Source organism: Arachis hypogaea, chromosome 16, assembly GCF_003086295.3.
Source record: "Arachis hypogaea cultivar Tifrunner chromosome 16, arahy.Tifrunner.gnm2.J5K5, whole genome shotgun sequence".
NCBI lineage: Eukaryota > Viridiplantae > Streptophyta > Magnoliopsida > Fabales > Fabaceae > Arachis > Arachis hypogaea.
The window spans coordinates 115,529,283-115,553,715 of NC_092051.1; the positions used below are offsets into that span (position 1 = coordinate 115,529,283).

The 24,433-nt window shown below is 34.6% G+C and overlaps 1 protein-coding gene across 4 annotated transcripts in view; it reads left to right on the forward strand.

Moving 5' to 3' along the window:
- The window catches only part of LOC112754699 (uncharacterized), a 37,330-nt gene that overhangs the window by 12,709 nt on the left and 188 nt on the right, over window positions 1-24,433 (forward strand). For all 4 annotated transcript variants that reach the window (XM_072220963.1, XM_072220962.1, XM_072220964.1 and 1 more), the window contains 7 exons: window positions 14,925-17,539; window positions 19,026-19,781; window positions 19,875-20,171; window positions 20,401-20,892; window positions 20,983-21,888; window positions 21,986-22,766; window positions 24,233-24,360. In XM_072220963.1, coding sequence (XP_072077064.1) covers window positions 14,942-17,539; window positions 19,026-19,781; window positions 19,875-20,171; window positions 20,401-20,892; window positions 20,983-21,888; window positions 21,986-22,762 — 5,826 coding nt within the window. In that variant the 5' untranslated portion in view covers window positions 14,925-14,941 and the 3' untranslated portion in view covers window positions 22,763-22,766; window positions 24,233-24,360. The remainder of the gene's footprint in view (window positions 1-14,924; window positions 17,540-19,025; window positions 19,782-19,874; window positions 20,172-20,400; window positions 20,893-20,982; window positions 21,889-21,985; window positions 22,767-24,232; window positions 24,361-24,433) is intronic.

Below are 24,433 nucleotides of genomic sequence, written 5' to 3' on the forward strand. Positions count from 1 at the left end.
ATTTTGACAAAGTTAAGAATAATAAACCCATTTTTTAAAGAGAGAGAAAGAGGCTCGGTGATGATGATGAAGGGAGTTAGGGGTTAATGGAGAGGGAAAGGATTTTTTTAAAGGGCAAAATCGTCTAAAAATTATTGTTTATGGACAAAAAGATTATTTTATCACATTTTGTAACGTTGAGAATGATTTTAATAAGAAAAAAAAGATCGAAAACGATTTTGATTTTGACCCAAAATCTTAAAAACGAAAAAAGTACTTAATTCAAATATTTAAGTCCAATTGAGAAACAAGTTTCTTAGTTTTATAATAGTTTTTGAAAAGAGTCACTAGGATTTGGTGTGATTTTCTTATTTAAATAAGGTCAACAATGAGTATTATAAGTGTTAAACACCTAACGTTCTTATAACAATTGAAAACTACAAGTGCACCCTATCATCTTAGAAAAGTATACATATCAAATACGATAAAACATTTAGCATCAGGATTAGGTTCTTTTCTCTCCTCCATTTGAGTAGGATGTTAAACCATCTCTTCATACCTATTAATGTTATCTTTCCAAATTGCAACATCTTTAACAAAAGTAATAAGACAAATAATAAAAATAGAATTTTGCTAGAGAACCAATGAGGTATCTTTATAATGGCTACAATGGGCTGTTTGTTTGGTCCAATATGAGTTAAAAATGAAGATTAATCCACTTTTATCTTAATTCCAAAATTACTGTTCAGTTTTGTTTTAACTTCTACCACATAATCCTTAATTTTAATTTTTTCCCAATTCCCCTTTTTAAACGGAAGGTAACGCTACCCCCAAACCCCCCACTGTCGCTATTGAACATCCCGAATCGTAGCCACCGTGTGACCTGCAACCTGCGTCCGTGCCAATCAGGAATTTAGTGGCCAACCTCCATCGCGCCCGTCCTCCCTTGCTGGCAGCAACTGCTACGCACCGTCATGGCTGAGCATCCTGTTGCCGAATTTCTGCGTGACAAGGAGCCTCCGTCGCTCACCCATAGTGAAAATAACCATCCATTCAAGGATAAAAATAATCATCCACATACTTAATAAATTGAACATCCAATATATTTTAATTATATATAACTAAACACAATCCAATCAAAATAATCATCCACATAATAATTAAAATAACCATCTGCATACCTACTAAAATGACCATCCTATATAATATGGAGAGTTGCGGAGTTCTTTTGGGAGATATTCCCTGGCCAATGACCATTACGTATTAGCTTCCTTCAACCATTCTCCACAGTCTTATTTTGAATATTTGATCATTCCCCATATAAGACCAATCACAGCCCTAACATCATCTACTATACTAAAAACTTGATGCCCCACATTGCTTTTTTGGTGTGTTCGTAGGTCAAAATTTTGTAAAAAACAAGAAAAATAGAACAAGACGATGCAAAAGATGGAGATGGGTGGTGCTGGTAGTGGCATTACTTGCAGGGTAGTGTTGCTGCTGGGCGTGGTGGTGGATCTTCAAGGAATTGGAGAGTTGAGTTGACTCTCCAAGGAAGAGGACGAGAGAGTAGGACTTTCCATCTGCGATGATGGCTGCCGGGAAAGTGGTGCGAAAATAGCGGCAGAGGGCGAGGCGCGTCGAGCTGACCGACGGAGGTGGAGGCGGTGTCGGTGGAAAGCTGCAGCGGCGTCGGTATAGTTGGCGGAGAGTGCAGTGGCGCGATGTGAGGATGAGAGAAGATGATAATAATCGTACGTAGTGTGAATGAGTTTAAATACTAATCCTAATTTTTTAAATTTCAAAATTTGAAATTAAATAATTAATTAATGATCTAATTTTTTATTTTAATTTTATCTTCTTTTTTAAATCCTATTGTATACATTGTACACTAAAATCACTGTCTCCTCATACTTTCTCTAAAAATAAGGCCAACAACAAAACAACACAAATTTTTCCAAAATTACATATTTAGAAAACATTATTAGAATAAAGTTTCGAAATACATATAATTATTTAAAACTAAAAATAATGTTTAAATATTTATTTTTAACAATGACACAATTGCCTATAAAATTAGAGACAACTAAACTGTCATACCATTTATTAGTAATAGAGGTGCAAACTTTACTGACAATTTGAATGTTAAGAAAATTGGCTCATCGAAAAAGTATTTATATTACTAATTTGACAACAAAATAACTCATATGTTACTCTAAATCTCTCGTACCAATTAAAATAAAATCTTTTTTTTCAAAATTAAGAAACTTCCTCCTTCTCTTTACCCTCTCCTCTACTTCTCTCCTTCATTTCCTCCTCTTCTTCTCTATTTTTTTATGTCCTTTCCACTCTAATATTATTATTACTTTATTAGTATTATTAATTTGACAACAAAAAAGGTACCATGTGACACTCTTTTTCTCTCACTTGTTTTATCTACATCTTTCCTTCTTTTCCTCCATCTCCTTCTATATCTCATTCTATCATTCTCATAGTTATCAGGACCGAATCAGCGACTAAGTTATGTTATTGGATTACTGGATCTATCGTTTAACCGATAGATCACTAATTGAACCATTTGATCGCCATTAACTGGGTCACTAGTATTTCTTATCCTAATAACGAATCGAACTGGCTGGAACAACTATTTGTTGATTCTTGGTTGGACCCCGTCTGGTCCAATTCTAATAACACTAAACATTCCTACTCTATTACTAGTTTACTACTGTTACTGCTGCCATTACTGTTATTATTACTACTATTAATTTAACAATTAAAATGTCTCACATAATATTTTCTCATTACAATTAACATAACATCATTTTCTCTAAACGAGCACCTTCTACTAATAATTTTTTTTTAAAATTGATGAATTTTCTCCTTCCTTCCTTCTTTTTTGCTACCTCTTTCCTTCTCTTTCTCTATCACTTTTTACCTTTTCGCTTTATTATTATATTACTCTCTACTTACGGAAGCAAGTGAAATGAACTTGATCGACAATCAAATAATACTGGTCGACTGACCCAATCAAATCGTAGCTGATTGTTATACTACTCTAAATTATGTTGGTTAACTAAAATTGTATGATTTTATTGGCTCATTGGAACTTTTATTTCCGGTCAATGGTAGAACCAACGGGAGTCTAAGGTTAGTCCTCTTAATTTAAAAAAAAAAAATAGTTAGTAGTATTATTTATTTAATTATATGTTAATATCTATATATATGTGTATGTGTGTTAGTGTCTAGTATGTTAAAAAATTCTTTTATCAATGTATTATAAACTTTTACAGGAGTTGATGTTTGGCATAGTAATTTCTCTTTATTTAAAAATAATATCAAATAAAAACTTATTGGGACTTAAATAATAAAAATATTGGTCTATATTTTACATGAGACTCAATTAATTATTTTTTTATTTATGTGTTAGTATTTATTGTTTCTTGTATAAACTGATCTTCTACCATTTGCATTTAAATGTTTTAATTTTATAATTATTTTTTAGAAGTTAGTATATATATATATATTGAGAAATGTCAAAACTAAAAATGACACTCATTTTTTAAGAGAATAAAGAGAACATATAATAAATTAAATTTTTTTGTTTCAAATTCGGTGAATAATATCTAAAATTTTATTGAGAAATCTATTAATTAAATAGCCTTTTGAATAATATTTTATGATAAATTAAATTTTTCTAGAATTCACTTTAAATATAATAATTGATGATTTTAGTTTCATAAAGTATAGTTGCCGAACAAATCTTAAGATACCAAAATGTTAAATATATTTTTGAGTCATAACTTTTTTATAAAATAAAAATAACTATTAATTTAAAATATAATTATTTAATAGATTATATATTATTTTTGTTTGGCCCTCCTCTTACGAAATTTTTAGTTTCGTCACTGCTTTCGTCTATGTGGGCAATAGCCTCAACTTTTTTTTGGAAAAATGACCCCTTTTGTTTTGTGGTTGTTTTTTTGTTTTATTTTTTTTGTAGTTCTGGATATAGGAGAAAACTGTCGTAAAGTTGGCGCTATTGAAAATATTATATCTTTTTTTTTTCTCTAATTTGGTAAAATCTTTAATTTTTATTGCTATAACATTAATATAGAAGTTTTTTATTTCATAATAATTATTAAATATTGACATATAATTTATTTAAAATATTAAATTTATTAATGTAAAAATATTAATTTTTGTTAAAATTATTGAATACTCCATATTTAACGACGACTTGACCTTCAGTAACTAACCGATCCTAAATACATATTTATGAAAGATAAGAATAAAAATATAAATTATCTTAATATTTGTTAAAATAGCTTTTATCTTGCAGCAAAAAAAACTATAATTTTACTCTTTATGATTAAAAAAATTAATTCAAATATTTACTTTTGTCGAATTTTTATCCATCCACAAAAATTTAATTTTTTAACAAAAATAAATATTATATATCCCTCCTTTCTTTCCTTCATCTCATCAGCATCCCATTTTTTATTTTATTCTTCTCCATCCACCGATCACAAAATCACCACAACCACCATCATACCAATGCCATTGCCACTCCAAAATTATTAACCACCACTGCTTTTTTTTTTTTTCTTAAATGATTGGACAACTCATAATTCTAAATATTACTTACTCACTCACATCACAGTCACACACACAATATTAAGGCTTCTTGATACGAGTATAGCTAAATGCAAGGAAGGAAGTGAGAGGCTTGCAACGTCAGCAAAAGAGGTTGCAACTAACTCGGGACAGATGGCAGCAGATCCTCAAATTCAAGGCCTCAGAAGAAGCGTGAGAAAGAGGTCAAATAGCAGGCTGTTGAGGGATTTCAAGCACGAGGCGTATTGTGGTATTTTCTTCTTTCTTCTCTCTCAACCCTCTTTCTTTGGTCACTCTCATTCAGCTGCTACATATAATTTTTCCTTCTATTTTCCTATTCTGTTATCTTCCCTTCCCTATGCTGATTCCCACTTCCATATCTCAGGTTATGGATTCTCCCTACTGCTGCAATCTGATTCGGCAAATTCTGATTTTTCTATTTCCTTCAATTTTGACATAGTTACTGTTACACTGAAGAACTCTATCTTTTTCTGTTCTTAGAGCTCAATCACTGATGAGCTTGATTTCTTTCTGATTGTTCTTAGTTATTTTTGAACTCTAAACTTGTACTTCTGGCGTAATTACTCTATTCAATATACATACCATTTTCCTGTTTTTTGTTTAGAGCATCTATCACTCTATCATTTGGTGCTTTCATCGTGCCATGGCAGAAAACACGAGGCTCAAAACTTTGGAGGCGGAGCTGAAACGCTTGGGTCAGCGTATCGAGGAGGTTTCAGATGAGACTCGTGCTGAACGCGCGAGAGCCACAGAGGCTACGAGCTTGAAGTTTGACGCCATTCAATCCTCGTTGACGCAAATCATGCAGGAACAATCTCGATCTCGCTCTCCATCGAGGGGTTTCTCCCATGGTTCGAACTCTAGTCAGGGGGTGGATAATGGGAATCGATTGGCTCAGCATAGCCGAGTGAAGTTTGATTTGCCCAAGTTTGATGGCTCAGATGCTTTGGGGTGGATATTCTCCATGGATCAATACTTTGAGTTTTTCAAAGTGCCAGACGATGAACAAATTGGGATCGCTGCAATCCACATGGTCGGGCCTACGATTCCGTGGTTTCAAATGTCTCAACGATCGGCCTAGTTTCGTTCTTGGACACAGTTGAAGAGAGCAATCGAATTGGAGTTTGACCCTTCTCTTTTCGAATCGCCTAGAGAACTCCTTTTTAAATTGCAGCAGCAAGGTACTGTAGGTGAATATTACGCTGCTTTTGTTGCCTTGGCTAATCGATCTCATATTGAACCTCCTGAGGCTTTGAAGGATTGTTTTATTGGTGGGTTACGCGCTAATATTCGCAGAGAGGTGAAGGCTCAGTGCCCTCCTTCGTTGATGCGCGCCTTGACTTTGGCTAGAATGCAGGAGGAGAAGTTTGCTTCGATTCCAAGAACCACCTATACTACGTCCCAACCTCGCTCGGTGAATCCTTCTTACTCGGGTTCCCAGCAGAATCGCAGTCTACCGAAGAGTCCTCTTCCACCTCTTCTTCCTACTCCTGCGCCTTGCTCAGCTTTACCTCCATCGAAGAACTCGGTTCGGAGGCTTTCCCCTGCTGAGATACAGAACAAGAGGGATAAGGGTTTGTGTTATTGGTGTGATGAGAAATTTTTAGCTACTCATCGCTGCGCCAATAAACAATACCTGCAACTTCACCTTGAATTGGATGATTCTATTGTTGCTGACCCTGAAAATACAGATGACACTAATGTTGATCTTACTTTGGAGGCTCTAGAACAGGAGGTTGCTGCCCATCATCTCTCTTACAATGCCATGCATGGCACTAGGGGACCTGCTATGATTAGATTCACTGCTGTTATTAATGGACATGAGGTGCACACGTTATTGGATGGGGGGAGCTCGGATTGCTTTATCCAACCCCGTATTGCCAAGTTTCTGAACTTACCAATTGAACCTGCTCCTGGTATTAAGGTCATGGTTGGTAATTTTCAAATTCTGCCAGTGGAAGGCGTGATTCCCAGTTTGGACATCACTATATCGGGCAATACTATCAGCATCCCTGAGGTCTTTGTTCTTCATGTTGCAGGGGGTGAGTTGGTCATTGGATCCAATTGGTTAGAATCTCTTAAAGCTCACATTGCTGACTATGATTCTTCCTTTTTGAGGTTTATGCATGATGGAAAATTTATCACCATTCAAGGGTACAAAACAGCCCCTTCGTCACAGGCTCAGTTCCATCATATTAGACGAATGCTCTCTACTGATGCACTAGCTGAGATGTTTACCTTGGAGGTCCAACATTCGACGGTGCCTGCAACTCCACTATTGCAATTACCCGATTCACTTAACCCAGCTTTGGGCAAATTGCTTCAGCAATATGCGGGTGTATTCAATGTGCCTTCGGGTTTACCTCCTCAGAGATCACAAGATCATGCAATTCCTTTAATTAAGGGTGCTGAACCAGTGAAGGCTCGCCCTTACCGTTACCCTCATCATTTGAAGTCTCAGATAGAATCAATGGTGAATGAGATGCTACAGGAGGGTATAATACAGCCTAGTAAGAGTCCGTTCTCTTCACCAATTCTCTTGGTTAAGAAAAAGGATGGCACATGGAGATTTTGCACAGACTATAGAGCTTTAAATGCCATCACTGTAAAGGATGGATTCCCAATTCCTACTGTCGATGAACTCTTAGATGAATTATTTGGGGCTAATATCTTTTCCAAATTGGATTTGCGTTCTGGCTATCACCAAATACTAGTCAACCCTGATGACAGATTCAAGACTGCTTTTCGGACTCATCAAGGATTATATGAATGGTTGGTTATGCCATTCGGCCTCACCAATGCTCCTGCTACATTTCAAAGCTTAATGAACGAGGTGTTTAAGCCTTACCTTCGAAAATTCGTGCTTGTCTTCTTTGATGATATACTAATCTATAGTGATGGATTTACTAAGCATCTTGAGCACTTGGAAGTGGTCTTAAAGCTGTTGCAACAGGAGTCTCTCTTTGCCAAACTATCCAAGTGTATTTTTGGTTTATCCGAAGTGGATTACTTGGGACATACGATAAGGGGAGGTGGAGTACATATGGAAATGGCTAAAGTGCAGGCTATCATGGATTGGCCACAGCCCACCAATGTTAAACAGCTTAGAGGGTTCCTTGGCCTTACTGGATACTACAGAAGATTCATTAAAGGCTACGCTTCCTTGGCTTCTCCTTTAACAGATCTGCTAAAGAAGGATGCTTTTGTATGGAGTACAGAAGTTTCTAAGGCTTTCACTCAACTTCAAAAGGCTATATGCTCAAACCCGGTGCTGCAATTGCCCAATTTTGATTTACCATTTGAGGTTGAAACTGATGCTTCGGGTTTGGGAATAGGTGCAGTTCTATTGCAACAAAAACATCCAATAGCATTCTTTTCCAAGAAGCTTCCCCCAACTCTGCAGAAACAATCAGCTTATGTTCGGAAATTTTATGCCATCACTGAAGCGTTAGCAAAATTTCGACATTATTTACTAGGAAAGAAATTTGTATTGTGTACAGATCATCAAAGCCTTAAGGCGCTGCTTGAGCAGGACCTACACACTCCAGAACAACACAAATGGATGCACAAGCTATTGGGATATGACTTCGAGATTCACTACAAATCTGGTGCTGAGAATGTGGCTGCAGATGCCCTTTCGAGGAGTTTCCTTGGGGCTTGGTCTGCACCACGAGCTGATTGGCTGAGGCAGTTGAAAGAGGATTTAGCTCAACATCCTGATCTTCAAGTACTGATAAAAAAGTGTAGTAATCACACTTTGGGGGATTTAAATTACTCAGTCAATAATGACCTTCTTTTGTGGAAGAACAAATTGGTGATACCTACAACTAGCTCTTTGATACCTAAAATTTTGCATGAGTACCATGATAGTGTTATTGGAGGTCATGCTGGCATAGCAAAGATCGTGGAGCGAATTTGTGCAATCTACTATTGGCCCAACATGCAGCGAGACATTAGGCGTTATGTTCTAAACTGTTGTGTTTGTCAGCAAGCTAAGGTGGACACCAAGACCCCGGCGGGGTTACTCAAACCATTACCAGTTCCCTCACAGGTTTGGGAGGATATTGCAATGGATTTTATCACTGCATTACCACTGGCAGCAGGGAATTCAGTAATTATGATGGTTGTTGATAGACTAACCAAATACGCTCATTTTCTTCCTTTAAAACATGATTTCAATAGCAAATCAGTGGCAGATATATTCATCAACAATGTGGTTAAGCTTCATGGTTTTCCAAGTTCTATTGTTTCTGATCGAGACTGGATTTTCATTAGCAAATTCTGGCAGCACCTATTTCGAAGTCAAGGAACCACATTAGCAATGAGTTCTGCTTATCATCCACAAACGGATGGGCAGAGTGAGGTATGTAATAGGACATTGGAGATGTATCTACGTTGCTTTTGTTCTGATAATCCAAAGCGTTGGGTTACTCTTCTTCCATGGGTAGAATATTGGTATAATACTTCTTGGCACAGCAGCATCAAAATGACTCCATTTAAGACTTTGTATGGCCGAGAACCTCCTACGTTAGCTCGCTATGAGTTTTCAGCTCAAGATGATTCCTCCCTACAAGAGCTGTTGGAGGACCGTGATCAACTGCTGGACACATTAAAGTTTAATTTGGAAAGATCACAGCAGTATATGAAGCAGGTTGCTGACAAAAGTAGAAGACATTATGAATTTAGTGAAGGAGATTTAGTGCTGGTTAAGCTGCAGCCCTATCGTCAGCAGTCAGTGGCTTTGAGAAAACATCAGAAGATTGGATTAAGATATTTTGGCCCATTCCCTATAACAAAGAAGTTGAGTGATGTGGCATACCGTTTGGAGTTGCCACCGGAAGCACGTATTCATAATGTGTTTCATATCTCTGCCTTAAAACCATTTCGGGGTGAAGGAACCTCACCATATTTTCCTCTACCGTTAACTACTACAGATGCAGGGCCGATTTTAGAACCTTGCAAAATACTGCAGACTCGTTCAATTAAAAGGGGTGATCAAGTTGTGTCTCAAATCTTGGTACAATAGGGCCAGGATGGTTTGACAGATAACTCTTGGGAGGATACTGCCCAATTCATCAAGTTATTTCCAGAATTCAACCTTGAGGACAAGGTTGGTCTTGATGGGGAGAGTAATGATACGAGTATAGCTAAATGCAAGGAAGGAAGTGAGAGGCTTGCAACGTCAGCAAAAGAGGTTGCAACTAACTCGGGACAGATGGCAGCAGATCCTCAAATTCAAGGCCTCAGAAGAAGCGTGAGAAAGAGGTCAAATAGCAGGCTGTTGAAGGATTTCAAGCACGAGGCGTATTGTGGTATTTTCTTCTTTCTTCTCTCTCAACCCTCTTTCTTTGGTCACTCTCATTCAGCTGCTACATATAATTTTCCCTTCTATTTTTCTATTCTGTTATCTTCCCTTCCATATGCTGATTCCCACTTCCATATCTCAGGTTATGGATTCTCCCTACTGCTGCAATCTGATTCGGCAAATTCTGATTTTTCTATTTCCTTCAATTTTGACATAGTTACTGTTACACTGAAGAACTCTATCTTTTTCTGTTCTTAGAGCTCAATCACTGATGAGCTTGATTTCTTTCTGATTGTTCTTAGTTATTTTTGAACTCTAAACTTGTACTTCTGGCGTAATTACTCTATTCAATATACATACCATTTTCCTGTTTTTTGTTTAGAGCATCTATCACTCTATCACTTCTATTCACTACTTGGCATCAACCAAGTTTCGAAACCCAATAAATTTATTGCAAGACATAGAAGGTGGCCACTAGACTAAGGCCTTGTATGCACTACTGCTGCTTAATTATTCAATCTCCACATTCCTAATTGCTATTCATAGCACACATAACATTCTCAATCGACTAAAGCCCCAAAATGATTGTTGAAATTGGGTCGGTGCACTAAAATTGCTTCTAAGGTCCCAAATGCACTATAGCAAGCCCAATTTTGACTGTCAAGCGGTTCATGGACACACTTCAAATCACTCCAATGCTCATCACTTTGCCAGAGGACGCTGTACTAAGAGGAGCCCTCAGCTTTCATCACTGAGAATTTAGTGTCGTAGAAAAGGAGCATCCACTCCGGCGAAGAGTTCAAGATGAGTAACATCTTGAAGGCATCTAGCAGGTTTTCATTTCGTGTTATGATTATGATTGCCATCAAATAAATGATTTACTTTGTTTAACAAGTAAGTCTAAGTGTTTGTTTGAAGGAATTGTCTATGGTAGGGAAAGAATTTTATGGTTCTTTAAAGACCTATTGATAAGATTCTTAATTTGTGGCCAATATTGCAGCCGTACAGCATTTATGTATGTTTATAGTGTGGCCCAAAATATTTTCTAATAATAAACGAGTCCCTCATAATTAAAGCAATTTATTAATTTGTTGACCTATATTCTTTATTGATAGCAGCCATGTGCATTGTTATTCCAAGTATGAAAGAAAAGTTTTGTGAATGAATATTTTTTTGTTTAATGTATTTTTTATTACAACTCCGATAAATATTTTCTTAATTTCTTTTGCTTTGTTATATTTATTTCCCAGTAATAATGAAACACATAGGAAGAAATGAGTAAAAATAAGTTAAAATTAGACATTATTTTATATTTTTTATTGATGGTTTGGATAGTTTTTTTTATTAGTTAAAGGAAAATTATTTATTTTTTTAAAATATAACTAGAAGAAAATATATATAGGAATTACATGACAAAATTGATCAAAATAATTCTTATATAAACCTTTCTTGTTTTTATTTTTATAATCTTAACATTTTTATATTTTTTTGTTTTATTAATTTTTTTAGTTATATCTTTTAATCTGACAAGTCAATGACTAATCTATCACGGATCTAAACTCTATTTAAGGGTTTGTATTTGTTATTGCCAATGAATAACTATATACATAAGACGAAATTCGAACTCTTATCACTTACTTTAATCTCATTTTTTAATTTTAACAAAATATAAATATTGCTACGTGATATGATTTGGGGACTCTTGCGGATGACGAAAAAAAGTTTTCAGTTCAAGCATTTGTGTGGGGCACAAATTGTGATTATGTGACAATAGAAGTTTATGATGAATTGCCATATTAAAAATGAACTAACAAACTTAAAATTTTATAAATCACCCTGGTTCTTAGAGGACCACATTATACTTTTCCCACAGTAGAACCAGCCTTGTTTGAATTTGGAGAAAAATGATAATTGAGAATAATTGATGATTTTATGGTTATAAATAGGGATTATGACTAGATTAAGTCACAAAGGTTGACTTGTCACGTCAACTATCATTGCAGTCTCCAACGTAGTAGTTTATGTCAGATTATTACTCTAATTGCTGATTCATTGCTGAAAAGTGGCACATTGACTATTATAGTGTTAGAGTTCATTCTTAGGGGCCTTAATAATACAATTGGGACTTCAAGGTAAATTTTAGTGTATGGGCTCAATATCAAGGACAACTTTAAGATTTTAGTCTTCTAAATTCCTTCAATTCCATCCCCCATCATTGCACAAACACCAACACTCCACTTTCATATTAAGTCCTCTTCTCTCCCTCATGCACAACATCACCAGCATAGGTCCCCTGTGCCAACATCACACCTAGGGCTGCACATGGATCGGATAATATCCGCATATCCGTGGTAATTATCCGCATCCGATCCGAATTTTGCGAATATTATCCGATCCGCAGAGCCATCGGATCGGATCGGATCGGATCCGCACTATGGTCGGATCGGATTGCGGATTTGGCAGTGATATCCGCGAATCCGATCCGCAAATCCGCATATCCGCACATCACATATAAATAGCATAGTTTAAGAAAATAAATCCTAATGTGATATGAATTTTAGTGTGTTATTTATGAATTTTATGTTATTTTGTTTTTAATTTTTTATGTTGTACTTCAATTTAGAATAATTAAACTTAAATCTTGTGTTATTATTTTGTTTTTGTTATTCAAAAGAACTATTATTGATAATATTTTAGGAGTAAATAGGCTTAAACAGATAAAAAAATGAATTTTTTGGATTTTTTTTGTAAAAATAGTCAAATAAAATCTTAAAATAGTTTTTTTTTAATTATGCGGATATACCCGATATCCGATCCGATCCGATCCGCAAGTATGCGGATCGGATCGGATCGGATCCGGCCTAAAAAAATGCGGATATCGTATCCGATCCGATCCATGTGCAGCCCTAATCACACCCATCCCCTTCCTCTCTCAATTCTTTTTCTTCTCTCCTCTTTGCCGTCACCCACAGAAACACACACATTCTCTTCCTCTCCTTCATTGCCGACATTATCACCACCCAAGGTTGCCAACACGAAATGCACGTTGAAGTCACGAATAGTTCTATTGTCTTCTTCACTCTTAAAAGTGACAACTCCTACTCTATTCGTCTTCTTTTTCATCACAAACAAAGCAATTAAGTGAAATAATTATGATTTTAATTTTGCATTCGAATGCAATGTGTTTTCGTGCTCCTATCCCGTTTGATGAAATACTTTAACCTCTAATAAAATTAAAATAGGCTTTTATGCTTGTACCTATAAATCTTTTAGTTTTTGTTAAGGTTGATTTTGTTGGTGTTAGTAATGTTTGTTGTTATTTATGGAAGAGCAGGTGGAAGAGATAATGACACACATAAAAGAGAAAAGGGATATTTTCATAAGCAAAAATAGAAATGGAATAAAATATGATATTTGACATAAAAATAAGATATCTAAATATTGAAATTAAGCGTTAATTCAAATATTAAGAGCTAAATCAGTATTTTATCTAAAGATTATTTTTCAAATTTAATTATAAATACAAATTTAAAATATTGAATAGTTATATTAGAAATGTTAGGCAACTAAGCAATTTTTAACCTAAGTCTAACTTGGTCACCACACGTTTCTTTTCCTTCTTAATACGTATTCACACTACTGCTCCTCCTCCATTTTCTTCTTTTTCTTCTCCTCTTTTTTCTTTATTTGTTTGATTTTTCTCTTTCTTTTTTTTCTTCTCTTCTTCCTTCATCATCATCATTACTATCTTCTCCTTCTTATATATATGTTTAGCAAAAATTACATAATAGAAATTTTAGTGCTGAGCATAAAAATTAATACACGGTACAAAAATTATATGTCCAGAATATTGATTCATCCACTTATATTCAACAAAATTACTGAGCACAAACATTTTGGTGCACAAAATCTAAACACAGCAATAGTAGAAGTAATTTTTGAGTTGTTCAGCAAAACTACTAAGCACAAAACTTGCGGCAATAGAAGTATATAACAAAGTTTTTTGGATTATGTACAAATTTTTTTTGTACTATGTCGATAAATTTGTATTATGTGCGAAAATTTCTATAGTACATGCAAAAATTTTTATGCTACATTAACAAGTTTGTGTTACATACAAAAATTTTTGTGTTAGGTGCAAAAGTTTAGGTATTATATGGATAAGTTTCAGTATTTTTAATAAAAATTTATGTGCTATATCAACAAGAAAAAGAGCAAAAAAGAAGAAACATGTGATACATACACACATTGATTTTTTTTGTTAGGTTTGTATCAACTTGGTTAGATAGCGTCACTAGTTATAGTATAAGATAAAACTAATATTCAAATAAAGGTATTTTAAAAAAAATATATCATATCAAATCATTGAATGAATAGTGGTATTAAACATTTGGAATCAGTAATGTCACTTCCTTTCTTTCTCAATTTGATATTTGATCATATTTATTGGGGTAATTTTGGTGAGATAATTTTGATCGTATTTTGTCTTAGATTATTTCTTGGTAATGAACAGATTCGTAAACTTAATTGTGTGCGATTATATTAGTTTTTATAGGAATTATACTGATTAATTTGTCATTATATTATGATCTTGAGTATCACGAATTATATTATTAATCACTTTACCCTAGGTTATTTCTGTTAATTTAAAAGTTGGTTTAGAAATGTTCAAATAAATGAAAGATTAGTAAACATACAATTGTATATTTCAATATTAAAACAAATTCAATTTTACAATCCTACACAGTTGTTGATGATTTTCTTTTTCAACTGTGCACAATTGTTTATTATTTAAAATTGAAGTTATTGGAATGAAGTTACCGAAAAATAGTGTTAACATGTGAGAAAATATAAGGAAACAACGCAGCAACTCACACATACATTGACAGAAATGATTATAAACATTAAGATGCCTATAAGCGATGCTTTTGCTATTTTGAGTAGCAAAACATTTGTTAAGATCTAATTCTGTTTACATTTTTTTTGTTTAATTTTAATAATTCAGAACAGAGACATAAGAAGATGGGGTCTTGCTTTGAACAACTTGCAACGGAGGCTATTTCAAAACTTGGAGATTTGATAGTGAAGTCCACCGTAAAGCAATTCGAATATCTGATTTGTCACGAAAGACTTGTCGGCAACCTAAGAAAAGAACATAAGAAGCTGATGGGCATGAAAGATGCATTGAAAGGACAAGTGGAAGCAGATAGAAGTAGAGGTCTTGTAGTCGCAAATAACGTGCAAGAGTGGCTCTCTGATGTGGAAGCGATTGATGCGAAGGTTCATAAACTCTATGAAGATGCTGTAGAAAACAAGCGCAAGAAATGTGTTGGTGGAAGACTTGATTACTCATTGGGCAAGCAAGCGACAAGAGCATCACAAGATGTTGTAAGCTTGGCGGAGCAGAAAGATAAACTTCAACCCATATCATATCCTAAGCCTGCACTAAGGCTTGGACCAACCTTCACTCAAGACATCAAGGGGTTGGAGTCGAGAAAAAAGATCATTGGGGATGTTATGGAGAAATTGAAGGATGACAAGATCAGAATGATTAGCATTTGTGGCATGGGTGGGGTGGGAAAAACCACCCTAGTGAAAGGTGTTATCAAAGTTGTTGAATCAGAAAAGCTATTCGATAAGGTTCTGATGGCAGTGGTGTCTCAAAATCCAAATTACCAAATGGTCCAAGCTCAAATTGCCGATTGGCTAGGGTTGCCATTCAGAAGTGGGAGCGTGCAAGGAAAAGCACGGGAATTACTTGATTACTTGCAGGGAAGTAGTAGGGTGTTGATAGTGTTTGATGATGTGTGGTCAGAGCTTGATTTTGAGAGCATTGGAATTCCTTCCCTTGGACATGAGAAAGTATGCAAGATATTGTTCACATCACGAAACGAAGAAGTATGTCGTAAGATGGGAAGCAAGGAGAATATCCAGCTTCATGTGTTGCCTGAAGAAGAAGCCTGGGACCTATTTCGGGACATGGCAGGGGTTGACACTACAGACAAGGCCAACATAAAGCACATTGCAAGGAAGGTTGCAAAAGAATGCGGAGGCTTGCCCCTTGCTATTGTGACAACAGGAAGTGGGCTACGAAACAAAGCTAAGCCTCAATGGGAGTATGCACTTGAGCAACTACGACATTCTAAGTTGCAGGATAAGGTTCAATCAAGCATTGAGCTTAGCATTACATCTTTAGGAACTGACGAACACAAATATTGCCTTTTCCTTTCCGCCTTGTTTCCTGAAGACTTTGATGTTCCGGTAGAAAGTGTGCTGCGTCATGCTGTGGGGATGCGATTGATTAATTTTGCTGGTGCGCTGGGAAAAGCAAGAAACATGGTGGACACTTTGGTGGATGACCTCAAAAGGTGCTTTTTATTGCTGGAAAGTGGAAAACGTGGCTGTGTGAAGATGCATGATGTTGTACGCGATGTTGTCTTATCAATTGCATCTCCAAAAGAGCACGGCTTCGAGGTGCGTCAGGGTAATGATGAATTGAAGCAGTTGAAGAAACAAGACAAGGTGGATCATTTCAAAGCACTGTCACTCATTTTGGCAGCTGCAATCACCAATGGCATAGACTGTCCAATGCTTGAGCTCTTTCAAGCGCGATCAGAAAGAGAGGAAGCCATTTTGTGGCCGGAGAATTTCTTCCAAAGAATGAGTAAGATCAGAGTTTTGACAATGAACAAGTTGCGCATTCCAACAATGCCGTCTCTTTTCCAAACCCCCGTGACCTTAAGGACATTGCAATTAGAAGATTGTGATGTTGGAGATGTGTCCGTGATTGGCAATATACTTGTGGAACTCGAAATCTTAAGCCTCTCCCGCTCTAACATTAAAGAACTTCCAACTGAAATCGGACAATTAAGCTCTCTGAAATTGCTGGACTTGACAGAATGTAATGAACTTGCCATCATTTCAGATAATGTCTTTGCAAGGTTGTCTCAGTTGGAAGAACTTTATTTCAGGGTAAGAAACTTCCCTTGGATGCTAAACAAGCCAATTCTCGGTGAGTTGATAGAACTTTCTCAACACTTGAAGGTTTTTGAAATCCAAGTAAGAGAGGTAGAAATTCTGCCTAAAGATTTGAGTTTCAAAAATATAGAGAGGTTTTGGATTTACGTGACTCAATATTGGGATGACGATCGTGGTTTTGGATATCTGGAGCCAAATAAGTTAGTGTTCAGACATACAAATTACAATAAGTCTATCAAGTGTAGCCCAGTACTAATGCAATTGATTAAGAGATGTGAAGTTCTCAAGTTAGAAGACGTGAAGGACTTGAAAAATGTGATTTGTGAATTAGATGACAGCGGATTCCAATGCTTGACAAAACTAATACTAGATTCATGTCCAGATGTTATGTATGTTGTAGATTGCATCACTGCAACTTCTTACACTGCCTTCCCGCTATTGAAGTCATTGTCAATATTTAATCTCCCAATGCTAAAGGAGATATGTAAGGCATCCGACAATCACCATAAAGTCAACAACCCGTTGATTTCTGAGTTCTTAAATTTAGAGAAATTGTATCTGCGGCGTCTTCCACTATTCACTGGCTTCGGCAATGCCATCGATTCAACTGAGCCACCTTCATCAACAGATTCATCTCATCGTGTAAGTTCCTTATTTATCTCTATGATCACTCATTCTTGCTAATTCCTCACAATTCAAATTTCTTTATACCATTGCGGTACATGCATTTTTTTTTTATCATATTCAATTTTCTTTATATATCGCATTATATGACAAGAAGGGGGGGAAAAGGTCTGCTGTATACAAGTTTCAAGTGGATGGCTAGTTTCATTTTTTATATTACATTAAATTTAATAATAAAAATACAAAACAAAATTGAAAGCCAGTATAAAAGTGGTATAGTTAGCTGTTCAAAGCATTTTTATCCAATTATTCTAAAACAATAACCATACAACAGAATCATCTATTTTATACATAATAATCATGTATGTAAATATTTTTCTTATATGTATTTTGTGTTTCTATTTTGTTTTATATATACTTCTTTCCATTTTATTTTCTCATGAAATATAATAATTCTATTTAAAAATTGATTCTCTCACTCGTAAAGATGGTTTTGAAATTGAAATAGTTTGTTACATAGTTCACACGATTTTCTTTAAGAATATTTTGGTAATCTTAGCTTATACTATAATACTATAATCGACTTGAACCAAATAGAATTCTATAAAATTCTATTTTTTCTTAAGCTTCATTTTTTGTGTGTTTTAAATAGTTGTTCAAATGTCATTACAAAAATTTGATCAAATACACAAATTATTTGTTAAACACAAAAGTTTATCTGCAATTTATAAAAAAGAATATTTTTTTTATTTTTGTTGTATTTTCAAATTATTGAGGGATTTATTTATTTTTGGTGTCTTTAAGAATTATTTTTGTAGCAATATAAACTTTTGAATACACATTTTTGTATTTTACTTAATAAAAAATGTTAGAGAGTGAATACTTTTTTAGTAGAAATATATAGAAAAAGACTATTATTAGGTGAAAGTCAAGATAAATATATAAAAAAAAAATTATCAACTATGGAACATTTTACATGATTTTGCCCCATTAGTGAACAACATTTTTTTGCCCACAATTTTTGCCCTCATAGAATCGAGGGAGTATTTCATTTATCATTTCTTCAGCACTGTCAATTTGTTGGGAAGGTGGTTGTTGAACGATGCGGTGAGGGTAATGAGACACAAGATACAGTGTTTTTATAGTACACAAAGATTATTTAATTTCAACTGCTAATTATTTATGATTTGTGATATGTATATCTTCTGGTAGTCTCACTTATTCACCAGAGTAGAAAAATCACATCAAGATATATATTAAAGTCTCAAATGAATGGTGCATCGCTTCCAATATAATTGAAGAGATACATAGTCTTAATAATTTATAAGACTCGAGAAAAATGAACAAATGCTCACACATGTATATGAATAAACTTTCTTTCAATACGCATTTAATATGTTTTATATAGTATCTTCTAAAATTATTTCTCGAAGGAAATAGAATATCATGTATAATTCCTGTTGCAACAATATCAATTATCTCCATATTATTTATATGCGGACAGGGTTCGAGTTGCACAAATGAAAGAGTTAATGCTTCACAAACTAAGGAAGATGAGTCTATGTCTAAATCAAATTGTCAAAACAAGTTATTTTCATCTATTTGGATGCTACAATTTCCAGTATTGGAAACCATCACCTTAGAGACCTGTCATTCCTTGGAGGAAGTATTTGACTTGCGAGAATATTCAAAGTCGTCGAATACCCAAATGTTTCCTCAGCTGCGAGAAATCCACATCGATAGTCTTCCTAAGCTAAAATATGTGTGGGGTAATGTTCCGCATAGTGTTGATGGGTTTCACAATTTGAGATCAATTGAAATTGAGTCATGTGACTCTTTAAGTCACGTGTTTACACCAGCCACTGTCAAAGCAATGGTGAATCTTGAGACAATAGACATATATTCTTGCAACTCGATGGTGGCTTTAGTTGCTGATGAAGAAGAGGGAGATCTTGAAACCAAAGGAAGAGAACATACTATCATCTTTAATAAATTATGCGCTTTATCACTCTATAGACTTCCGAATTTTGAAAACTTGTATACAGATTCTGCAAAGTTAGAATGGCCATCATTGAGAACATTCTATTTTGGGTATTGTCCCAAGTTGAAGATATCTTTGATACCAACCCAATTGAAGACAGAAAACAGGGACTTTAGCAATTCCAACTCATCAAGCTCCTCTCATCGGCCCCTTATTGGTTGCATGCCTTGGCCACTTACATTTGTTCGCCACCGCAGTCAAGAGACTACTACAATCATGGTATCGAGTCTCACCATATCTATAATTGTTCAATTAAGTATTATTCATGTAGAACAAATTGTGTGAATTCTGAGTATGCTGATGAGTTTGCAGGAAGCATCATTGGCACAAGATCAAGAACCTGCAATTTCTGAAATCAAGGGCAAGGCAGAAATAAGCCATGTACCAATTCTTGAATATATTGATCTGGGAGACTGTGATTCAGTGGAAGAAGTAGTTTTGCTTGAGGGAACACACAATTCCAGCATTGACATTTGTGATTATGACAATTTAGAAAAAAGAACAAGCATGATGGTTACTTTCACTCACTTGGTGTCACTTGAATTGTCTGGACTACCAAATCTTGAGAATTTTTGTTCTTTTGCAATCAACGGCAAGCAAGAAGGCAGGGTGAGTAACAAAACCACCATTTCATTTGCCATTAACGTCTTATTTCAAATTTGCTTATTTGAAATTAAAGGCACCAGTAATTGTTCATTTTAAAAGAATATAAAACACGAATATTGATTCGAAAAGAAAAAGGTAATTTAACAATTATATACATACAAGACCTCCACAAGTTGAATGATGCAGTCTTCCCTAATTACAGTCCAAATTATTTTTTTCTTCTTTTTTGCAGGATTCTAATGAAGGCAGTGAGAGAATATTGAGAGAAAAGCCTTTTATTAATGGATTATTAGTTCCAAACTTAACATATCTATACATGTATAAGTGTGACAAAATAAAGATATTGTTCTCTTTTTCAACTTTTGGAAGGCTTAAAAATTTAAGAGTAAGTGATTGCAAGAACATAGAAGAAATAGTATCCAACAAAAAGATTAACACAAGTGAAGATAAAGTCATGTTCCCAAAATTAGAGAAACTAAGTCTTGTAAGCTTACCGAAACTAAAAGCCTTCTGTCAAGTTTCCTACTCCTTTGAGTTGTCATCTCTGCAAGAAGTAATGATTGATGACTGTATGAATATGGAAGTGTTTTCACGGGGATCTTGTCATACAACTAAGCTCAAGAATGTCACCATGAATTCGAAGGCAACAACATACTTCGAGTGCAATATCTCTGTGCAAAAAGAAGACCAGTTGAATTCTACTATAGAGGGATTTAGAAAATTTGTACGTGTCATCTTAAAAGATATTTACATATATTAATTAGCTCATATATATCTTATGGTGGCACACTAAATGTGGTTGTTGATTTTGTAGATGGCATTACAAGAAGAAAAGATGATTAGGTGGAGCAATCTCCATGATAAAGACATAATTAAGAACTTGTTTGAGATTTCAGTTATGAATATCAGTGGGTATCATGAACTCTCAATGCTTGTTGAGCTCAAGGAGATGCGCATGCTTCGACATGTAAGGGAACTAAGTATTACTAGTTGTGATTCACTAGAAGAGGTGTTTGAAGCAAGAGGAGAAATGCTTACAAAGGAAGGATATGATCAAAGTATAAATTATGGACTAGAGAGCATAAAATTACAAGATTTACCAAAAGTGAGGAGCATATGGGGACTCAATATTGTGAGGCATGTAAGTTTTACCCAGTTAACGTCAATTGAAATTGCAAGATGCAACAATTTAAAGTGTGTGATGTCCTATTCTGTTGCCAAAAGCCTTGTGGAGATAAAAGAACTAAAAGTTAAAAACTGTGAGATGATTGAAGAGATTGTCAAAAAAGAAGAGGAAGGGAAAATCATGAACATGGGTGCAGGCTGTAAAGATAAGACTTTATTTCCAAAATTGGAGAAGTTGAGTCTTGAAAATTTGCCGAACTTGAGATGTTTCTGTTATGGAGATTATGACTATGACATCCCATTGAGCAATGAAAACGAAGATAAGAAGAAACAGGAACAGGTGCAGGTCTCATTTCCCCAATTAAAAGAAATAAGTTTAACTGGTGTGCCCAACCTCCAATGTTTCTGTGGAGGGTCATATGACTATGATCTAATGCTCTTATCACCTTCCTCACAAATTGAAACCTTTTCTAATGGAAATGGAAAAGTAATTGTAAGCACACCTAACCTTCACAAGGTTAATAATGACACGCTCACCCTTGGAGACATGAATTTGACACTATATTATCTTCACAATTATTCAGGCAAATATAAGGTGCGACATATAATATGTATTGCATTGGTTCATTAACTAGTAGTAAGCTTTCAATTTAGATGAGATCACATGTTAATGTTGTTGAATTTTTATGTAGGTGGAGTTGCAAGAAGTAGACACATTTGAATGTATTGACGAGAAACCTCAATACAAGCACTTGGTGGGCTACATGAAGAGGGTATTAAGGCTTGAAGTTGAGAGCTGCAACAAGCTTCTCACATGTGTCCCATCCAACACCATTCATTCATTATTATTCCAACATCTGAAAGAGCTTCATGTACGGCAATGTCAGATTATGGAAGTTGTATTTGAAGGGACTGGCACTGGGATTCATAAATCACAATTAGTAAGGATGAGGTTGCATTCTCTGCCCAAACTGAATCGCATTTGGAGAAACAACAACTCTGTCATAGGCTTTGAGAATTTGAATACTCTAATAATTAGTAGGTGCCATGATTTGAGGTTTGTGTTTCCAAATGTGTCCGCTGCCAGAAGCCTTTCGAATCTGAAAGCACTTGATGTGCAGGGATGTAAAGAGATGGAAGAGATCATTGGGAACAATAATAGTAATAAGTCTGTGCAGCATAAGGGAGCAAAGATTATATTCCCAAATTTAGGCACCATTCGGCTGAGTAAGTTACCGAAGCTAAACAGCTTCTGTTCAATTAGCTCTTTCTATTTCGAGCTACCACATTGTGGACGGATAAAAATTAAAGAATGCCCAAAGATGGAGACCTTCTGCTCTGCGACCTTATACACACCAGAGCTAAGGAGATTACAACTGGACGAGGTCATATACAACATATATGTATATGAGGGAAGGAACCTGGAAGTGAATCAAATGATTCGACAGCGACAGCGTAAATACTCATGAAGCGGTATGTATAGTATGTAGTATAGATAATCAAATAAAAAATGCATGACTAAGATTGCTTTTGTCCTGTATTTCTTTGACTTCTAACTTCTCAGTGTCACAGCTGACAACTTTTATCTCGATTATTCATCTTTTCTTCCTTGGTTGTCTTATTTGCAAGAACCAATCATCTTTATAATGTTTACCTAAAACACCCTTTTTTGTCGGTAAGATTTAATTTCTAGTGTCAATCAAGTAAATGAACTGGTTCTTTTGACTTCAGAGGTATACGACTTATATCAATGCTTCTAAGGGTGATTAGTTCTTGGCTTTATTTAACATTCATTGATATAATACAATAAATTACCATATAATAAGAAATTAAGCCCTGCAGAGAGGCAGGCTGGAAAATATATTATAAATATAATAATATACATCACATTACCTTTTTGAGAAGATGACTTGCAAATAAAATTGTTATTAAAATCATATAGCAATGAATGTCATCCATGAAAAATACTTGTATCAAACATGAATGTACAACTTACAACCTAATTTTTTTTTTTTTTATCAAATGTTAACATATTATATAAAGAGATCTTCATGTAAACATAATCACTTAATTACTATTGCAAATCTTAAAATCTTATTCTTTCTTTGAAACATTCTTATGAGTTTTATTACTTCCCTTATTTTTCACTTATCATGTGCCCTTATAATATTGGACCTCTTAATAAGTTTTCATTGCCTCTTCAAACTACATGTCCTTATTCACCTCTTACATTCGTTTTCATGATCCACAATTTTCTCTTCTTAAGGTCATATTTTTTACTACTACTACTATTATTATTATCAACGAGAATAATAAAACGGGTATATACTTTTTTTCTCTAAAGTTTGGTAAAAGTTTAAAAAATATCTCTAAATTTTATTTTGTTTTAATTTTATCCCAAAAGTTTTTTATTTGCATCAAATATACTTTCAACGGCTAAATTTTCAAAAAAATTTTAGACTAATCTAACAATAATGCATGAAAATTATACTTGATTTGCTTGTATTGAGTGTTGTTCTTATGAAATTCTTAAAAAAAAAAATTAGCCGTTAGGGGTATATTTGATACAAATCGAAAACTTTTGTGATAAAATTGAAACAAAATAAAACTTAGAGATATTTTTGAAACTTTTGTCAAACTTCAGGGATAAAAAGTATACTTTACCCTAATAAAAATTAGTCTATAACTAACATAAAGTTTTGATATACAGTTTTTTAATTTTGTTTGTTAATTTTTGAAAATTTTAAATATTTTATATTAACTGATTTTATTATAAACTTTTTCTTCTCTCATTGTTTCTCTTTAGAAGATCATTACATACACTGTTGGAACTTGGTTGGCTTTCTGTTTTCACAAAGAGGCCATGATTCGATTGCTTTGACTTTTCTTACGGTCATTGTAACATTCATGATATCGTTGGCATTGATGCTCTTGTACAGTTTCATTTCTTGGGCGCCGTCGATTTAAAATCACAAGCAATCAAATGCTGATGAAGATGAATCTGTGTTCTTGTCTCTATCAGTGATTATCAATCACGTCGTTATCATTAGTGAAACCAAACCAAGAGGTTCGTTTCATTAAATGAACAAAAATATAATAAATAAATCTTATGTTTATCCCTTTGTTGATTGTACCATATT